The sequence below is a fragment of the Ictidomys tridecemlineatus genome, chromosome 10 (assembly GCF_052094955.1).
Source record: "Ictidomys tridecemlineatus isolate mIctTri1 chromosome 10, mIctTri1.hap1, whole genome shotgun sequence".
In the NCBI taxonomy this organism is placed as follows: Eukaryota; Metazoa; Chordata; class Mammalia; order Rodentia; family Sciuridae; genus Ictidomys; species Ictidomys tridecemlineatus.
The window spans coordinates 115,602,172-115,619,759 of NC_135486.1; the positions used below are offsets into that span (position 1 = coordinate 115,602,172).

A 17,588-nucleotide genomic window follows, 5' to 3' on the forward strand; every position below is an offset into this window, starting at 1 on the left:
TAGTATGGATGATATTTGAAAATACAGGAGGACCCCTGATCCCAGCCTGGCCCCCCTGTAGCCCTACCACTCCTGCTTCATGGTGTCAATCAATCTTGGGGGATAAGAAGTAACAGGGTCCAAGGGAGGGAACGTGTCTAAGGTGGAATTTGTCTTCAACTGTCATCAAAAGGGAGTTTTCCTTCTGCCTCCAGGTCAGTCTGTCCCCCACTGTTCTCTTCCCAAAAAAGGCAGAGTGGGTAAGCATCCCTTCCTTCCCTAAATCTCCACCCCAGAAGACCTCATGTTTTCTGCTCAGTTGGGAAGTCCTTCCTCTGGTCCTACCATAATCCTTTCTCCTGGGCTCTAGGCTAGATTACTTAGGCAGTGTCAGGAAAGAGGCCAAGTAGGTGAACAAAGGAAAAACAAGTTCTGTGGACCATTTTCTTCCACCTCAGCCCTTTCCCTTCCACAAATCTCCCTGTCTCTCCTTGACCAAGCCCTAACAGGATTCCATGTCTAGGGAAGGAGAGGAGTTGGGTATATGGAGGGCACTCGTGGCTGTTGACAGAAATAACCTTGCTTCCTTGTCTACCTCCCACTCCCATGATGGAGTAGTCAAGAAAAAATGAGAGCAGTGTTCCTCAGGGCCCATCAGCTCCTGGGCCTGTAGCTGCCTGTAAGGCTATTTACCAGTGACCCTGTTGTCCCTGGTGACACCTCTGAAAAATGTTACTGATAGGGCTGGACATGGAGCTCAGCAGTAGAGCATTTGCTTAGCATGCACCAGGCCCTGGGGTCCATTCCTAGCACTGCATAAAAACAAAACAACAGGAAACAAAACCAAACCAAACCCAAAAAACCTTCATAAAGTGGGGAGAAAGAACTTAGAACAAGACTGATAAAAAATAGTCACAGTAGGTTATTAATTAGTGGTGGGTGATCATGCTGTGGCTCTATGTATTGAGGTAGATCCCTAACAGGCTCAGGATAGCAAAGCTGAGGGTGGGTGTTCCTCCTGACTCCAGAATGGCTGCTTGGAGGCCAAACTCTCCCAGAACTGCAGAGGTGTGTGTGTGGGGGGGGGAGGTTGACATTTCTAGTGAATTCAGTATTTTCAGCAAACCATCCCAGAGCTCCTCTCTGCAGGCTCAGCCCAGGGCCTGCACACAAGTAACTTCCTTATCACGGAGTACAGCTGTCTGCACCTCCTGCCCTGCCCTTCCTTGCTCTCCCCTTCCCTGGGAATTTGCTGCCCCCTAGGCCTCAGGCATCGCCGTCTTCCCCAAGCCCTGTGAACTCTCCAATCTCTGAATTTTGTTGTCTGGTAAAATATCCCTGCTTTTCCTTGGGGAGTCCCCTCTGTACCTTCCCATTGTGGAACTAGAGGGCAGGCTAAGCCCAAGAGGGAACTTGTGACTCCAGGGTCTCCTCATTTCCCGTTTTTTTTTTTTTTTTTTGGTACTGGAAATTTAAAGCAGTTGTACTTAACCACTGAGCTACATCTCCAGCTCTTTTTTATTTTATTTTCAATATTTTTATTTGTAGGTGAAAACAATAACTTTATTTATTTTTTATGCGGTGCTGAGGATCGAACCCAGTGCCTCACACATGCTAGGCAAGCGCTCTACCACTGAGCCACAACCCCATCTCCTATTTTATTTTTTTTAATCTTTGAGACAGGGTCTCATTAAATTGCTTAGGGTCTTGCTAAATTGCCAAGGCTAACCTTGAACTTGGCAATCCTCCTGTCTCTGCCTCCAGGTGGCTGGGATTCCAGGCATGTGCCACCATGCCTGGTGGGTTTCTCCTTTTGTTGGGTACTTCCAGTCCCCCACCACAGAACCTCCTTCCAAATCTCCATGACCTCTCTCAGGGCTGTCGGTCCTGCATTGCTTGGCTGGACACATCCTCCCGCCTGGTCAGCCATAGCACCTACCTGGTCTCCCCAGCCCAGACCTCTCCCATGGGTGGGGTCCCTTCCCAGAGTCTATGTGGCCTCCAGGGACCTTGGAAGGGTAGCACTCAGCTCTTGGCAGAGCACAGGAAGCCGGACCAAAGTTTTTTTACCCAGCAGATGAGTCTCCCACAGCCCCAGTGTGCATATTCAGAATCACAAGTCTCCAAGCTTCAAGTCCACGGACAAGTCTCATAACCCACCCTGAAGACCTTATGGGATGGCTAGGGTGCTTAGCAGGTTCTCCATGAATGGCCATCATTGCTATTCTGACTGGCCAGGCAAAGTTGCCAAGGGCAATCCAGCCCTTAGAAGGATATGGGGATCCAGAGCTGGGACCCCTGCTCTCTACAAACAGGGCTTCCTCCCATACACATCTGGGCCCCCAGCTCAGGTACCCCTTTTTCGTAGCCCACCCAAGCCCCCCTTATTACCTCTTCTGTTCACAAGCAAACTCTACATATACTCAGAAACATTTGATATTTATTTCTCAATATTTTGTTATTATTATTTTTTTTTTACAAATTGAATAAACACAATAAAGGGGAATATGTGGGGCCCCAGGCCTGGCCTTGGGCTCCCGTTGAGATGAGAGGTGACAGTATGGAAACACCTCCTCATCCATAACTTCTGGCCTGCTGCCCTGATCCCTCCTATCAACCTTACCCAAGAGAAAGGTGGGGGCTTTCTGAGGTTCTGAGGTTCTCCCTAGAGGGGACTTCGGGCATCCTGCTTTAGGCCCTGCACTGATTCAAGCTGGGAAGAACTGTGGGTCCTGATGTGATGCCGTCTGTGTCTCTCTTGCCTGCGGGCCAGCTGCCGCAGTTGTTTCCGAATGGCCCAGAGCACCAGGTACACTTCCCGCAGCATCTCAGCCTCTGGGGTCTCCAGGGGGGACTGTCTCCTTAGCTGGGAGGTCACTGAGGTCGAACTCACAGATGACTGTAAAAGAAAGAAAGAAGCCCACGTGTCTTGGGAGAAAGCGCCCTGGGTTCAATCCCTGGTGTGCAGACACACAGCAAAGGTCTGAGATAACCCATCTCTCCTATCTGGCTGGCTCAGACGGCGCCCCTTCCAGGAAGCCTTCTTAGCTTGTATTAGGTTTTCATTCCCTCTAACCTTGAGTGTGTCCCGTGGACTCTTCTGTTTTCTCTACTAGACTGCAACTCCCAGAAAAACAGCTACCAGTTCAGACCTACCTTTGAGTCCCCCGTTCAGGGTTTCATGGAGAGGGTGTTAAAATGAAGGACAGAATGAATGACACCTTGACTCTCTCTCCAGCCCAAAGCTCATTCCAGAACTCTGTGCCTCTATGTCCCACTGCCTCCAGGACACCTCCTTGCAGATGTCTCACCAACAACTTCAGCACCTCTAATCATCTCCCCCTGTTTCTCCCTCTCCCTGTGACCTCCACCCAACCAACCTGGCCCAATCACCCTACCACCCAAATATTGCTCAGATCCATTAACCTGTTGACCCGATGCCCTTCCCCGAGTCCAAAACATCTTTCTCTTTGGACTGGATGGTGCCAGCCTCCAGGGCATCTGGTCCTCTCTGACTGCCCTCCCCTTCAGCCAGGTGAACTTTTAAAATGATTATTAACGCCGTCATACTTGATTCAAGGACAAAATTAGTGGATTTGGTAGTGACCTTGACGTTTTTCCTTTTTTAAAATTAAACTTTTTAGCTGGGTGAAGTTGCGCATGCCTGTAAACCCAGTGACTCCAGAGGCTGAGGCGAGAGGATGGCAAGTCCAAAGGGCCAGTCTCAGCAACTGAGCCAGGCCCTAAGCAACTTAGCAAGACCTTGTCTTAGAATAAAATATAAAAAAAGGTCTGGGGATGTGGCTCAGTGGTTAAGCACCCTGGGTTCAATCCCTGGTACCAAAAATAAGCAAGTAAATAAATAAATAGTATATTAAATTAAATTAAACTTTGAATTTAGAGGCAATTATAGATTGACATGCATTTTAAGAGATAAATATAATCCTGCATATCCTTTACCCAGTTTCTCTACATAGGAAAATCTTGCAATATCAAAGTCTGGAAATTGACATTGATACAAGCCACTCACTTTATTTAGCTTTATTAGTATTCATGTGTGTGTGTGTATGTGAGCGCGTGTGCTTGTACATGTTTAATTCTACAAAATTTTGTTACAGGTATAGGTGTATGTATCCAAACAACCACAATCAAGATCCTGATCAGCTATCATCACAAGGATTCTCCTGTTGCCCTTTTATAAGCACCCCACAATAACCCCTAACAAACATTAAACCACTATATGAGTTTTCATTTCTACAATTTTGTTACTTCAAAAATGGTATTATCCAGGCATGGTGGCACACACCTGTAATCCCAGCGACTTGGGAGGCTAAGGCAGGAGGATCGCAAGTTCGAGGCCAGCCTCTGCCACTTAGTAAGACCCTCAGCAACTTAGCGAGACCCTGTCTCAAAATAAAAAAATAAATGGAAAAAAAAGAACTGTGGGTGTAGTTCAGCAGTAAAGTGCCCCTAGGCTCAATCCCTAGTACCAAAATATTAATAATAAAAAATAAAAAATAATGGATTATCATACAATGGAATCATATAGTAAAGAACCTTTTGGGGTTGTTTTCATTCAGAGCATTTCCTTTGAGATTCATCCAATTCATCATTCATCATGAATTGATGTCGTATACATCAACAGTTTGTCCTTTGTATGGTTGAGTGGTATTTCAGGATGCTATAGTTTGGACTTGTTTTGAGCATGTACCCACAAGGGTTCATACGCTGGAAGCTTGAATCCCAGTTAGGGTGATGTTGGGAGCTCATGGGACCTTTAGGAGATAAGACCTAAAGGAAGATGATTTAAGGCATTGGGAATATACCCCAAGACAGGATTAAGGCAGTTCTTAAGAGTGATCCTGATCCCTGAGTCCTTCTGGCTTCCTATCTTGGCAATGTGTTCTCTTCCACACACACTTCTACCATTGTGATGGCATCTGCCTTGAAACCCTCACCAGAGGCTGAACACACAGTACCACCTGATCTGGACTTTTAGCCTCCAAAACTGTAGCTAAACAAACCTCTTTTCTTTATAAAGTATTCCAACTCAGGTATTTTATTATAGCAACAGAAAACAGAGTAATATACAGGTATGTGTATATCACAGTTCAATCATTCATCCATTGAAGGACATTTGGGTTGATTTGGGCTATTACAGATAAAGCCGTGAACAGTCACATATAGACATTTGTGGGAACATGAAGTTGCATTTATCTGGGATAAATGCCCAGGAGTTCAATTGCTGGGTCATATGATAATTGTGTATTTAGATTTATAAGAAACGTTAGTGTTCTTTTCTAGATTGTCTGCACCATTTTCTAGTTCCAGCAGCCATGTGTGAGTGCAGGGGAGCTTTTTAAATCAAAACCTGATCATGTTGCTCCCCTGTTCAAATGTCTTCAAGGGCTTCCATTGCTCTTAGGGTTAAGTACAAATTCCACAACTTGGTCAACCTCTGCTTTGTACAAACTAGCCCTTCAGCCAAGATTGCTCCACGCACCTCAAACTACCATGGCACACACCTGCTATCCTCTTTTCACAGAACACCCCTCCCTTCCCTTCCACCTTGTCCTAACAACACATCCCAAGGCAAGTGAACTCTTTCAGGTCTCAGCCTCGCCGTCTCTTCTGCAGGAAGGCCTTCCTTGATTCTCTGGGTTTGGGTACCCACAGTTCCCCCCCACTTCCTATGACATACCCCTCAGGATACAGAACAAATCAATGCTCATGACCTTTTCTATGGTCCCATCCCAGGTCTGGGTAAATCTTATCCACTATCGTATCCTCCATGCCTGGCCACAGAGGAGGCACAGGAAATGTTGAACAAGTGTGTGGAGGGAAGAAAAGGTCCCTGGGGGTTGGGGACGGTGAAGAAATGCTAACCTTCCACCTGCACATCTGCCAGCCACTCTGCAGGGCGGATAACATGAGTGTGGAGACGGACTGGACAGCTGTCTGGGGCAGTCGTAGCAGGGAGCGAGGCTCAGGGCCCAGCTCCAGCTCAGTCTCGTCCACGGTTTCGTCCATGGTTTTCGCCAGCACGTAGGCCTCAGCCACCTCAGGGTGCTCTTCCAGAGTGGTGACCTTAGCCTCTTTGGGGGGTTCGATCAACTTGACAGTGTCCAACTCCGTAGTCTCCTCCACCCCCTTGATTTCTTGTTTCTTGGAGTCAGTGGGTTCCAAGATGATTAGCTTAGCTCTGCGTCTCCACTGAAGAACCTGAGAAAGAAGACTCATGAGAGGCAGGAGATGGGGGGCCGGCAGGAGCAGCAGTCAAGGGGAGAAAAACACCCAGGGAGGGGTATAACCCCCGAGCCCTGCCTTTTTCCCCTCAAGCCCCTCCTTGGATCTCTAAGCCCTGGCCATCTCCCATAGATTTAGTTTGGCCACAAAAGATGGAGGCCACGTGGTGGTGGTGGGGCACTAGCATCTAGAAGTGACCAGGACTCTCAGCCCAGCACCAGGAGGACCAGGCAGGATGTGAAACTCACCCAACAGGTCATTCTTTGCCAAACTCGTCTGATCCAAAAGATGAACCTCATGATCACAGCCATCGTTCCAGAACCCCAAGTAGGGACAGGGCCAACATGTGGGACGGGGAGAGGGACAGGCTTTTGGGCACTGGATGACACACCACAAGGGTCTTGTAGGAGCTGAAGAGTCTCAAGCACAGCAGGGAAGGAAGGAATAGGAAATCTAGGGGCAAAGATCTCTTCAGCAACTCATCCCAGGTCCTTCCTCCCCTCCCTGGGACAGGGAGAGGAGTCAAAGTGCAGAAGAACCTAGGGTGACAGAGAGTTCTAGTCCATTGTGAGAGCCACCTGGCCCTGGTCCCAACCCCCGAGGCCCTTCCAGGACCCACGGAGCTTATGGCCTCGACTCTTCTTGCCACCAATCCAGGGAAAGGAAAGTGACATTGACTGAGTGTCTGGTATGTGCTAGGCGTTTTCCTTGTACTGGGCCACGTGATCCTCAAAACAGCCCTTCAAGATTGATGTGACTGTCAGCACCACTGTATACCCATGAGAAATCCGAGATTCAGAAAATCTGGAGAATTTGTCTGAGACTGTAAATCTAAGGAGCTAGAAGGCAAGGGGCCCAACCCAGGTGGGCCCTGGAGGACCGGCTTCTCCACACCTCTCCCCTCGGGTCAGGGTCTCCTGTGGCTCCTCTCAGGGTTCCCCTCAAGCTGCGACTGCTGCTTCTCCCCGCTCCCCCACTAGATGGGGTCTTTCTGGCTGGCTGCTGCTTTCTGCCCGGGACCCAAGCCCAGGCTGCCAGGGAGGGGCCTGCTCACCCACAGGGCCTGTCCTCAGCCAGCTGGGGGTGGAAGCCAGGCCTGGTGAGGGCACTGTGTGCCTGGGGAGCCTGGCCCACACCCAGCCTTGAGACAAGGGGCCCATTCAGGGCCCCCCGCTCCACCCCCAAGCAGCTACCCGGATCCAGCCCGCAGAGGGGACACGCTGGGAAGCTGGGGGTGGATCCTGAACAAACACCAAAGGCCTCATTGTTTCTCTCCCCCCACAGCACGTGGGCAGACGCCGCCCCCCACCCCACTCCTCTGCCCGGCCTGCCTGCCCCCTTCCCAGGACCCGAACCACTGACTCCCATTTCCTGCGCCTCTGTCTACCATTCTGCCTCGGCCACGTGACACCTCCCCAGCCTTGACAGGATCTCCAGGGGAGCTCAGGCCGCGGGAGCGGGCCTCCACACAGATCTGGACACAAGCAACGCCATGCCAACCTCCAAATTCAAGTTTCTTCAGATTTTTTAATTATAATTATTATTTTAATAACAACCTGAAACCCAGAACTTCCAGACACTGTCCATATGCCCTCCCCTGGGCAGTGGAGAGGGAGCACTTTGAGGGGAACAAAGTGTGGGGGGGATTGTTGCCAGGGAGCCTCCAACTCCCCCAAGCCATCTACTGCTGGGGAACCCAGAACACTGACACCCAGGGAGGGAGGGGGCTGGGATCTCTCATGGAGGGGGCTCCATCTAGCACCCCATTCCGAGCCCTCCCCCCTCCATTGAGACCTGAGGACCAAGGCGGGGACGGGGGCAAGGCGGGGAACAGGCCAGTACTGACAGTACTGAGCCTGAAAATCCCATCCCTGGGGGTCAGGGGGCATTAAAGCTGCATAGGAAGAGGGGGCAGGCTGCTGGCGCAAAGCCTGGCGACCATGGCAGCCCCCAAAGGCACATTGTGAGGGAAGGGAGGCTCAGACGGAGGGCCCGTTGGGCGCAGGGGGCCCAAGCCGTGGGAGCCCCGAGGAGGGCAGCTGTGCCAGCTGCTCTGGGCTGGCCAGGGCACGCAGCAGTCCGTTCTCCTGCTCCAGCGCGGCGTTCCGCTCTGCCAGGTCTCGGATCTGCTCCTTCAGCACCTCCACCTCCTCCCGGACCGCAAACATGAGGTGGGACTTTACCAAGTCCTGGGGGTCCAGGGACAGGCAAAGAGTCAGGGCCGCCAGACCACCCCATCGGGAGTGCCTGAGGGTGTGTGGCTGAGACACTCCCCTGTGTCAAAGGAGGAGGGGCTCTGGGGAAGGAAGGGCATGAGGCAGAGGGTAGGGGGCAAGGCTACCAGCAGGGGCAAGGGCAGGGGGGCAGGGCTCACAGACAAGGATGGGGCTGGGGGCTGGTGTTGGTAACAGGGAGAGTAGGGGTGGGCAAAGGGACTGCTAAAGGGAGCCAGGGCCTCCTGGCACCAAGATGTCTTCTCTTACCATGGCTTGTTCGATCTTGTTGTCAATGCCAACCAGGCTTCCGGAGCCGCTGGAGAGACACAGGGAGGTGAGGGGTGAGGAGGGGGCCAGGCATCTGCACAGCCTAGCCACTGCCTTCCTCGCGACAGGCTCTGGCCTCCTCTCCAGCCCCCTGGTGACAGCCCATAGCCCTCCTGTACCTGTGACAGTAGAGAATCAGGGGGAGCAGGGTTTTGTCCATTCCCCGGCGGGGTGAGGGCCGCTGCCCAGGGGCCCCCAGGCCCCGGTGGGGCGGGGGTGCAGGTGCCCCTCGGATTGGGGATGCTCCCCGTGGGGAACTAGGGGAGGAGACACAGCCCCTTTTTCGGGGTGGCCCCGGAGCCATCCCCACTACTCTGGTCTCGAAAGAGGACACCAGGGATTTGACAGAGACCCCTGGCTGGGCCATCCCTGAGGGGAGAGAATCCTCAGGGTCCCCCAAAAGGAGAAGGTTGTATTGAAGGAATGCTCGGGGGGCTCAGAGCCCCCCGGCAGAGCGGGGTCTGGCTGGTGCCAGGCAGGCAGAGAGGAGACGGGGCCTAGGGGGTGCTGTCCTGAAAGATATACTACACCGCCCCCTAGGGCAAGGACCGGCTGCTATTGGCTCCTCAGGGACACGGGGACCCCCCTCCCACAGCTCCACAGTGGGCGGGAATTCCCAGACACGATCAGTGCCAGTGTCCCCTTCTCACCCTGGCGCCCATCCCAGAGCAGAGGGGAGGGGGCAGTGGAGGGAAGTCAGCTGGTGGCCTGGATCGGGGGAGGGGCTGAGGGGCGAGATGCCTGGGTTGAGGAGGGGTGGGAAGGTGAGATGGGCCCTAGGAATCATCTCCCCACCTGAGGCCTTCCTGCCCACTCTGGGCTATGACTGGCCTCCCTTGAGGCCTTAAGAAAAGGAGAGAAGGGTGGCGGGAGACTCTGATATACTTGTGTGCTCCCCACAAACACAGAGCCGGCATCACAGGTGACTCTGAGAACCTGGGCCAAGGGTCTCCAGCATCCATAGTGAAGAAGCGGAATGGGAATGGTTACTATGACAATGGAAACCTAGATCTGACCGCTGTGAATCAAATACAGCTTAAGGATCTGGACCTGGGTCTGGGGTCTTCTTGGAAGGAGGCAGGGCTTGAGGAGAGGTAGGAAGGTAAGGTTTGCGTTGGGACTTTTGAGCAGAGCCTTTGAACAGAGCTAGGAAGAACAGGACAGGAGCCAGGGGCAGTCCTGGCTGCAGTTTTCTAAATGGCCACCAGAGGGAGACTCAAGCCTGGCCCAAAGGTCCCTTGGGACTGGCTCCTGATTGGCCCCGGGGCAATGGCTCTTAATCCCAGAATCTATAGATCTCCTTCAAACCCTCTGGTGGTCCAGGGCTTGCATAGAACTTTGATCCCTGCCCCATCCTCCAGGGCTCCCTCTTCCACCACCCAGGCCCCAGGCCCCTGCCTCAGCCTATAGTTCACAACCCACACTAACCAGCTTCCACCTTGGCCCCTGTCCCCTTTTGGAGAATCACCAGTCCTGTCCCCCCAACCCCCCCACTGAGCCTCTCAGAGTCAGGGCCCCACTACATTGTATCCCATGTGCTGCTGCTCCCATAGGCCCTCCCTCCTGGCTGTCAGCTCCAACTTGCTTCCCTGTGGGGGGATCAGCACTCAATCCAAGGTGACCCTGGCCTGAGAACCTGCTGCCAGGAAGGGAGCTTGAGAGAGCTGGGAATTTTCCATTTCCTTTCCAAGCTCTGGGTGCAGAAGGCGCTGACAGGTAGAGCAACCAAGGGGGTGACCAGGCCCAGGAAAGCAGAACAAGTAGTGAGCAAGGACACCTGGGCCTCCAGGGGACAGTAGGGACAGTAGGGAAGGGCGGGCCAATCGGTATCAAAGCAGTTTTCCATCCATCACACCTGGGTGGAGCCTGGGCCACCACAGAAAACCCAATACCCTCCCCTCCCCAGCACATACAGACAGACACCAGAGAGGGACAGATACACAGAAATAGGAGCACCAGTCGGGCCTGGCAGACACTCAGGCAAAGATGCAAGGAAGTCAATCATTCTCACCAGAAATCAAGGCCTAATACAACAATAAACATTTGTTGGCTGATAGATGACTATCTCCTGTTTGTCTAGCGCTGCTGAGTTTTTGACAGGACTTCCCTGTGACATTCTAACATTAACACTTCAAGGGACCAGAACTCTGACAACCCAAGCCCATCCTCTGAGAACCCTTGAGTGAGGGGACCCTTTGCTAGCTAGTATTCCTAGGCCAGGTCAGGAGCAGGAAGTTGGGGCTGGCCACATAGGACTGGCCCTCACCACAGGCCCCAGAGCAACTTGGTGTGAATCAAAACAAACAAAAAAAAAAAACCCTTCCTCAAGACACTTATTGCATCTTCCAGAACATTCTCACGACTTCAAATGTGGACTGTGACTTCTAATTTTGAGGCACCCCCTGGAGTTATGTCATGCATGACATGCATAACTGGGGACTCCAGCCCCACAGGACTCTTGGGTCCTGAGGTGAGGACAGTCCCAGAAGCTGGTCTTCCCCTTTGAAGGTCAAATAAAACAATTTCAACATGAGAATCAGATGAAGATATAGGGCATCTGGGAGAGGTGAAGAGGTTCGGATTCCAGGAACAGGGACAAGCCCTGCTCCCTGATGTCTTCTAGGAGCCCCAGGGTCTGGGCCTAAAGCCAAGAAAGTGGCATCCGGCTGCCCTGTCTACACTCCCTCCCGGATCTGTGATGTCTTTGGGGGTGGAGCCAACCCACGGAGGGGGGGGCTGGCTTGACCCACTTGGGTGAGCTGTCCCTGCATCTGTCCTGGAGAGAGGACATCCTAGAGACAGTTGCCACCTCCTGTAGCAGAGAGGGGAGAGCATGGTTGAAGGTAGTCAGACCCCCACTGCAGTCCAGCCACACACTGGCTCGGTGACCTTGGGCAAGTATCTAAAACTCTCCTGCGTCTCAGTGTCCATCTGGAAGCTGAGAGGTGGAGATCATGGGATTGCTTTTAGGGTTACAAAAGATAAGAGACAGTACCAGACCCAAAGGACAGCACTAGGCAAAGAAATGTACTTTTTATCCCCAAGTCCCTGGGATGCAATCCCTCAATGCCTGGATCCTCCAGATTGGCCATCTACTGTCACACCTTAACCAAGTAGTTCCCATCTGCTAAGCCCTGTGGGGGACACAGAGGATCTTCAACCCAGGAGCCTGTGGACAGTCTGAATCCATCAGGCACTCTCTGTTCTCCCACCCCAGATTTCGAGGACTAAAAAGGCAGTGTCCAGGATCCAGACACCTAACATCCCAGCCCACTTTCCCTCTCAAAAGGGAGGTCCCATGCCACTTGGACCCTGGTTTCCTGCCAGTTCCAAGAACACCAGATAAGTGACATGGGGTCTACACACCCCATTCCTAGGGGGCAGGGGATAGCCCAACCCAAACCCGCTGGTCTAGCAGGGTGGGGTCCAAGGGGCTGGGCTGGGCCAGAGCCCCAGAGCCTTGGAGCCAGGCAGGGTAGAGTGGAGGCTGGGAGCTGGACTGGTCAGACTAGGGTGTGCAGAGGGGGTGGGACAGAGGGAGAGAGGGAGGGGACAAGTCAAAAGAATAGAGCTGAGAAGGCCTCTGAAGGCAGAACCCTCTAAGGCAGAGAAAGCCAGAGGCTGAGCTATGAAATCAACAGGGGTGGAGGAGGGAAAGGGAGCTCTTTTGCCAGGGAACCTCCCAAATGGGAGGGGGAGAGGGTGGGAAGCGCTGAGAATAGCAGCAATGGGGGCAGGTGACTCTCTGGGCCCTGGCCGACCTCACACCTCACACATTCCTGGGAGCCAGCTGGGAGTGAGTACAGAAGCCACTTTGCCTTGTCCTGCCCTGCCTAGAACCAGCCCCTCACCCTCCATCCCAGGGGCTCCTGGCTGCTCCAGTCCTCTTCTTTGGGCCCCCACTCTGCCCAGTGCCCCTGGTCCTGTTTTTATGTGGGTCTCAGTCTCTGATTCCAGGGGGTGGCACTACCTTAGGAGAAAATAGGAAGGCGCAACTCCATCTGGAATGGGTCCCTCCAGCACCCACTCACCCACTAGTGAAGTCCCACCCCTTATTTCCTTCCAAACAGGAAGTCCCTCCCCACAAGGCCTCCAACAGGAAGTCCCACTCCTCCCTCCAATAAAAGTAGTAGCTCCCTAGCCCTTCTCCTGGGTTCCTATCAGTCCACAGCCAGAAATTAGCACCCTAGCCATCCGACTCAGGATTTTGTTCCTCCCTTTTCAGCTGGCTGACATTCCTGTGAATGTTGAAACCTGGCCCTCAAAACCGGAAGTCCTGCCCACTCTGCCACCGAACAGTGCATTCTACCCTAAAGGGCAAAGCCAAAAAGTCCTGCCATCTTGGGCCATCCTTGCTGCCAGGCAGCTGTGCCATGGAAGGGCTCGGCCTCCATGGTATTCCTAGCTCTTGTCTTCTGACCACATCCCTTCAGGGAACAGAATTTTAGAGTAATGCTTTCTAGGTACTCAAAGTCTTAGGACCCTAAGGGAGTCTGGATGGACTATAAGGAAGTCCCAGGATAATCCATGAGGATCCGAAAGTATACTACTGCCCTTGCTGGTAGGGGCAGAGAGACTGGGAGGAGACTGATTCCCTATTCTCATCTCTAGTGTCCTTGCCAGCGGGTTCCTAGGGTTGAGCAGATGTTCTGTAAATCTGCAAGAGTTCTGGAATTTGACAACAATGACTCCCTTCAAACTCTAAAAAAGTCCCTGATGTGACAGTCCTAAGTCAGGGAGTCCCACCCAGCTCTTTCCACTGGGAGGGAGTGGATCCCAGATCAACTTTGCTCAGTGGTTATGCCCAGGCCAGCTCTCTCTGTTCTCCAAATTCACCTCCCAGGACTGACAAAGGCCAGCAGCATCATAGAGCTGCCCTCGGTGCCTAAAACTGAAGTTCCACCACATGGAGCCCACCTACCTATCGTCATCGCTGTCCAAGTGACCACTGATGGCCAACATGGAACGGGCCAGGCTGAGGCTCTGGGCTGCTGCTGCTCCAAAGGGGTCTGGAGACTTGTGAACCAGACTGGCATCAAAGTAGAGGGCCGGGGAGCTGGGGCGGGAGTCAAATGGGGGCACCTAGAAGCAGAGGTGGGAACCATCACGTTGAGAGAGAAATTGGCCTAGTGGTCCTCTTTCCTTCCCACCTCCCCCACTCCTTCCTAAGGAGCCAGGACTCCTGTCCCCAGCAGCCCTTCCCTCCTTCAGCCCTGACTGAAGGCCTTGGGGTTACAGAAGCAAGGAAAAACAGCATCACCTCAGGACTGGGGAGTGTGACTTCTGGGGTATCAGAGAGGGGCTCTGGTTTGCATTTGGGAACTTCTTGCCCTCAGGACCTCTAATTAGAAACTACTCAGAATATCTGCAATATATCATTGACCTTCTTAAAGCCACTCAAATGTCACTTCCTTAGAGGCATTTCCCCACCGTTCACAAGTCTAGTAAACTGTGTCACTTTTTTATAGCACCTAATATTATCTGAAATTAAAGTATTTATTGTGTCTCCCCTACTAGAAGGTAAGTTTGTTCTGTAACTATTTGTAGAATGAATAAATCCTCAGAAACTAGTCCTCCACCCCCCACCCCGACTCCAGCTTCTCCTCTTAAACTTCTCAGGCTTCAGGTGAAGTTCAACAACTGCTCTCTGGCCTGCTTTGGGGTTGGGGGACATTGTGGAGGTAGGGGAAGGAGGAGCCTGGGCGGGGACCACACAGCCCAACAGGCGCTGGGGGGTGGCTGCAAGAGGGCGGGGGCGACAGGAACAAGACAAGACGCCTCTGTGAGGCCTGGGGAGGCCCTAGCTTCTCAGAAAAGCCAAGAACAGAGAGTCCAGGGTGGTTAGAGGGACAGAGCAAAGGGGGGCCCAGGTGGTGCCCCTGACCTTCCTTCACCTTCCCCTGGCCTCTGCTGGAGGCATGGAGGGGGAAGAGACATGGGACACTAAAAGGGAGCCAGACTTTGGGGCAGGGAAATAGCGACACAGTTGCATGCACACAGGAAACGATCAGGACATGGCAGGGCGGAAGGAAGGGGGTCACTGGCACTGAGGGGAGAGGAGCAGGGTCTGCAGAACCCAGAGCAGCTCAAGCAGACTTAAGATTGGTGAGCAGAGGGGGGCTTGCTCTAGAAGAGTCTGGGGTCAGGGACAACTTCTCTCCTGGGGTAGGAACTGAATGGAAGAGCTTCAGAAAGGTGCGGGGAGAGGGGGGGTGTTGTAAGTGCAGAGGTCATGAAAGGGAGTTGGAGGCCACGAGGGGTGGGGGGAGCCGGTCCTGACTGGTCCTGACAGGGCCCAGACATCCAGGCTGGGGATATTTTTACACTGTGGTTTGTGCCCAAGGCCAGGAAGGGGAAAGAGCCCTCATCCTCGAACTCCCTGCCCTTCCTCCAGCAGCCCAAGGTGTTATTTTTTCCTCCAGGGCAAAAGCATCCAACCCTCACATCCCTGGCAGCCCACCCCCTACCCCAGGGACCCAGGCATCCTGCCCCCAGCCCAGACTTGTTCCTCTTTTGGAGACAGGAAGCAGAAAGAAGTAGAGGATTTAACTCCTTCCCTCCTGCTTCCCAATATTCTCCCACTCCACTGTGGTGAAGTCACCTCCAGCTGTCAATCCTGGAGAGGCCCAGGTACACAGGACTCAGAAAGATGACCAGGGTGGAAAAAGACAACCAACCAGCACCCCACCCACCGATTCCTATAAAAAGTGCCCCCCACCCAAATCCTTGGTTTCTCAGAAAAAACATGACTTGCTGCAAAGCGAGAGATTGGGCTGGGCTGGGAGGCTGGTGGGAAGAATGAAGACCCCCGTGTCCAACACAGGGCTGCAATGGAAAGACTCACAATGGAATGCCTACCTTTTATGGCCACCCCAAACCCTGGCAGCTCCTCCCTCAGAGGCCCAGCCAAGCACCCAGGTGGGGCCTCCTCCCTCATCACCTGGAGCCAGGGGATAGAGACCAAAGCAAATGGTGAAGGCTGAAGTGAGCCTCCAATAGGCTTTATGGAAACAATCAAGGGCCAACAACTTAAAGACCAAGGAGAGAGAGAGAAGGTGTAGAATGTAGAAGAGAAGGAGCCTGGAAGATAACATAAAGGAGGGTCGGACTTCAAAGTGTGATGGCAGGGAGAAAAAAGAGGAGCGCTCTGACCTACCTGACAGACGTGTCAGTGGAGCTGGGGAAAGCAGGATGGAGGAGAGGCAAGGAGGCTCAGGATAGGAGTTAGGCCTACTAGGCCCAGAACTAAACACAGCCCCTCGGGTGTTTCTCTCAACCTGGAATTCAATGCTTACCTGCCCTGTCTCCTCTGGAGGAACCAACTCCATCCTCAGCCGTTGGGCTCCATCTCTCCTCCGGGACAGTGGAGGGGTCCCAGCTGCGGACCCCCCAGCCTCTACCTCCACCCTCAGGGAGGGCAGGGGTGTGGCAGCCAGGGATGTGCCCGTGCTATCCCCAGTCCCAGGCTCTGGGGGGCGCTGCTGGGGTGGGGAGGCTGATAGGAGGGGTGTCTCCGCCTTGGCCTTGCCAGGAACCGCCAGCTGGCCCAGTCCCCCAGTGAAGGAGCGGGCTTGAGGTCCAGGGGAGGTGGGGGGTGGGCGGAGCCAGGAGGTGGGGCCCTGAGACAGGCCTGACTGTGGCATGGGGGCACCCAGGCCCAAGCTGGCCAGCTCCAACCTGGAATCCAAAGATCTGCCCCCAGTGCCCCCCGAGGCCCCTCGAATTCCCTCCAAGAGGCGGCTGAAGCTCGGGGGCTCCAGGTCTCTCTCGTAAACATCCACACACGTCCAACGACCTCGGCGATAAGGCTCTCCCAGGCCGTGGGGCAGCTTCACCACCCGGAAACGGGAGGCAGGGGCCCCAGGTGGTGGGGAGCCATTCCGGGGGGTGCTCCTGCCCCCTGGATCAGGGTTGGGCTCCCCGTTGGGAAGGCGTGGTGGGGGCCCGGTGGGGGCCGTCGGAGCAGGGGAATCTGAAGCCCCTGGGCTCCCTGGGCCCTCGTAGTCCGTGGTGACGCTGGTGATTTGGAAACTGCTCTTCTTCTTGCCCCCACTCATGGTCCCTGGGGCTCAGAACGAGTAGGGGTGGGGGAGGGGCTGGGCTCCTAGAAGGGGCTCAGGCACCCCTGGAACAGGGGGGCCACATGGCGGGGGCATCAGGGCCCCTAGTGACGTCTGGGTCCGACATGGTAAGAGGGCCTTGAAAGAACTGGGGGTGCCTGGTTGGGGACGGGAGAACAGGGGAGGAGAGGTGGCGGGAGGGGGGGGCAGGGGCAGGGGCAGGTTTTTCCTGCTGCTGTCGCTGCTGAACTCCAGAGCTGAGTTTGCAAACTGGAAAAAGAGAGAGAGTGTGTGTCAGAGAGAGAGAGAGAGAGAGAGAGAGAGAGAAGAGAAAAAGCAGTGGGCAGGCCACCTCCGGGGCTTCCTCTCTGGGGAGCAGAATGGGGGAGGAAGGGGAAACCGCCAGAGACCCAGAGACAAAGAGACAGGCAGAGATGACAGACACCAGAATAGAGGGGACAGGACCTAGAGGGCATGCAGAGCAGGAAGAGGCAGATGAGAGCCAAAGTTGAGCATTTCTTGCCAGGGATTCAAACTCACCGGACTGAATTGTCCGGAGAGCCCGGGACTCCCGGACCTGGGTGAACCGGGTTGAAGCGACTCCTCGCCTGGCCAGGCCACCTGGAGACCTCTCCTGGGCCTCCAGGACCCCCACCTCGGCTCCCATATCCCTGGGACAGGCCCTGCCCGCCACCCCAAGCGCCCCGCCCAGCCCCTAGACCTACCTCTCGGGTCTCAGTCACCGAGCTGAGCCAGGGGT

The 17,588-nt window shown here is 54.0% G+C and overlaps 2 protein-coding genes across 2 annotated transcripts; both read right to left on the minus strand.

The window, feature by feature from the left end:
* Window positions 1-2,399: 2,399 nt before the first annotated feature.
* Spacdr (sperm acrosome developmental regulator) lies at window positions 2,400-7,591 on the minus strand. The gene is made up of 3 exons (XM_005328579.5): window positions 6,474-7,591; window positions 5,866-6,201; window positions 2,400-2,878 (listed from the first exon to the last, which is right to left on the minus strand). Exons 1-3 carry the CDS (start codon window positions 6,534-6,536, stop codon window positions 2,645-2,647), a joined length of 633 nt encoding a protein of 210 aa, XP_005328636.3. The 5' UTR covers window positions 6,537-7,591; the 3' UTR covers window positions 2,400-2,644.
* Window positions 7,592-7,732: 141 nt separating this feature from the next.
* Tsc22d4 (TSC22 domain family member 4) lies at window positions 7,733-16,859 on the minus strand. The gene is made up of 4 exons (XM_005328451.5): window positions 16,064-16,859; window positions 13,690-13,850; window positions 8,709-8,757; window positions 7,733-8,414 (listed from the first exon to the last, which is right to left on the minus strand). The coding sequence occupies exons 1-4, from the start codon at window positions 16,823-16,825 to the stop codon at window positions 8,205-8,207; spliced, it is 1,182 nt and encodes a 393-aa protein (XP_005328508.2). The 5' UTR covers window positions 16,826-16,859; the 3' UTR covers window positions 7,733-8,204.
* Window positions 16,860-17,588: the final 729 nt, after the last annotated feature.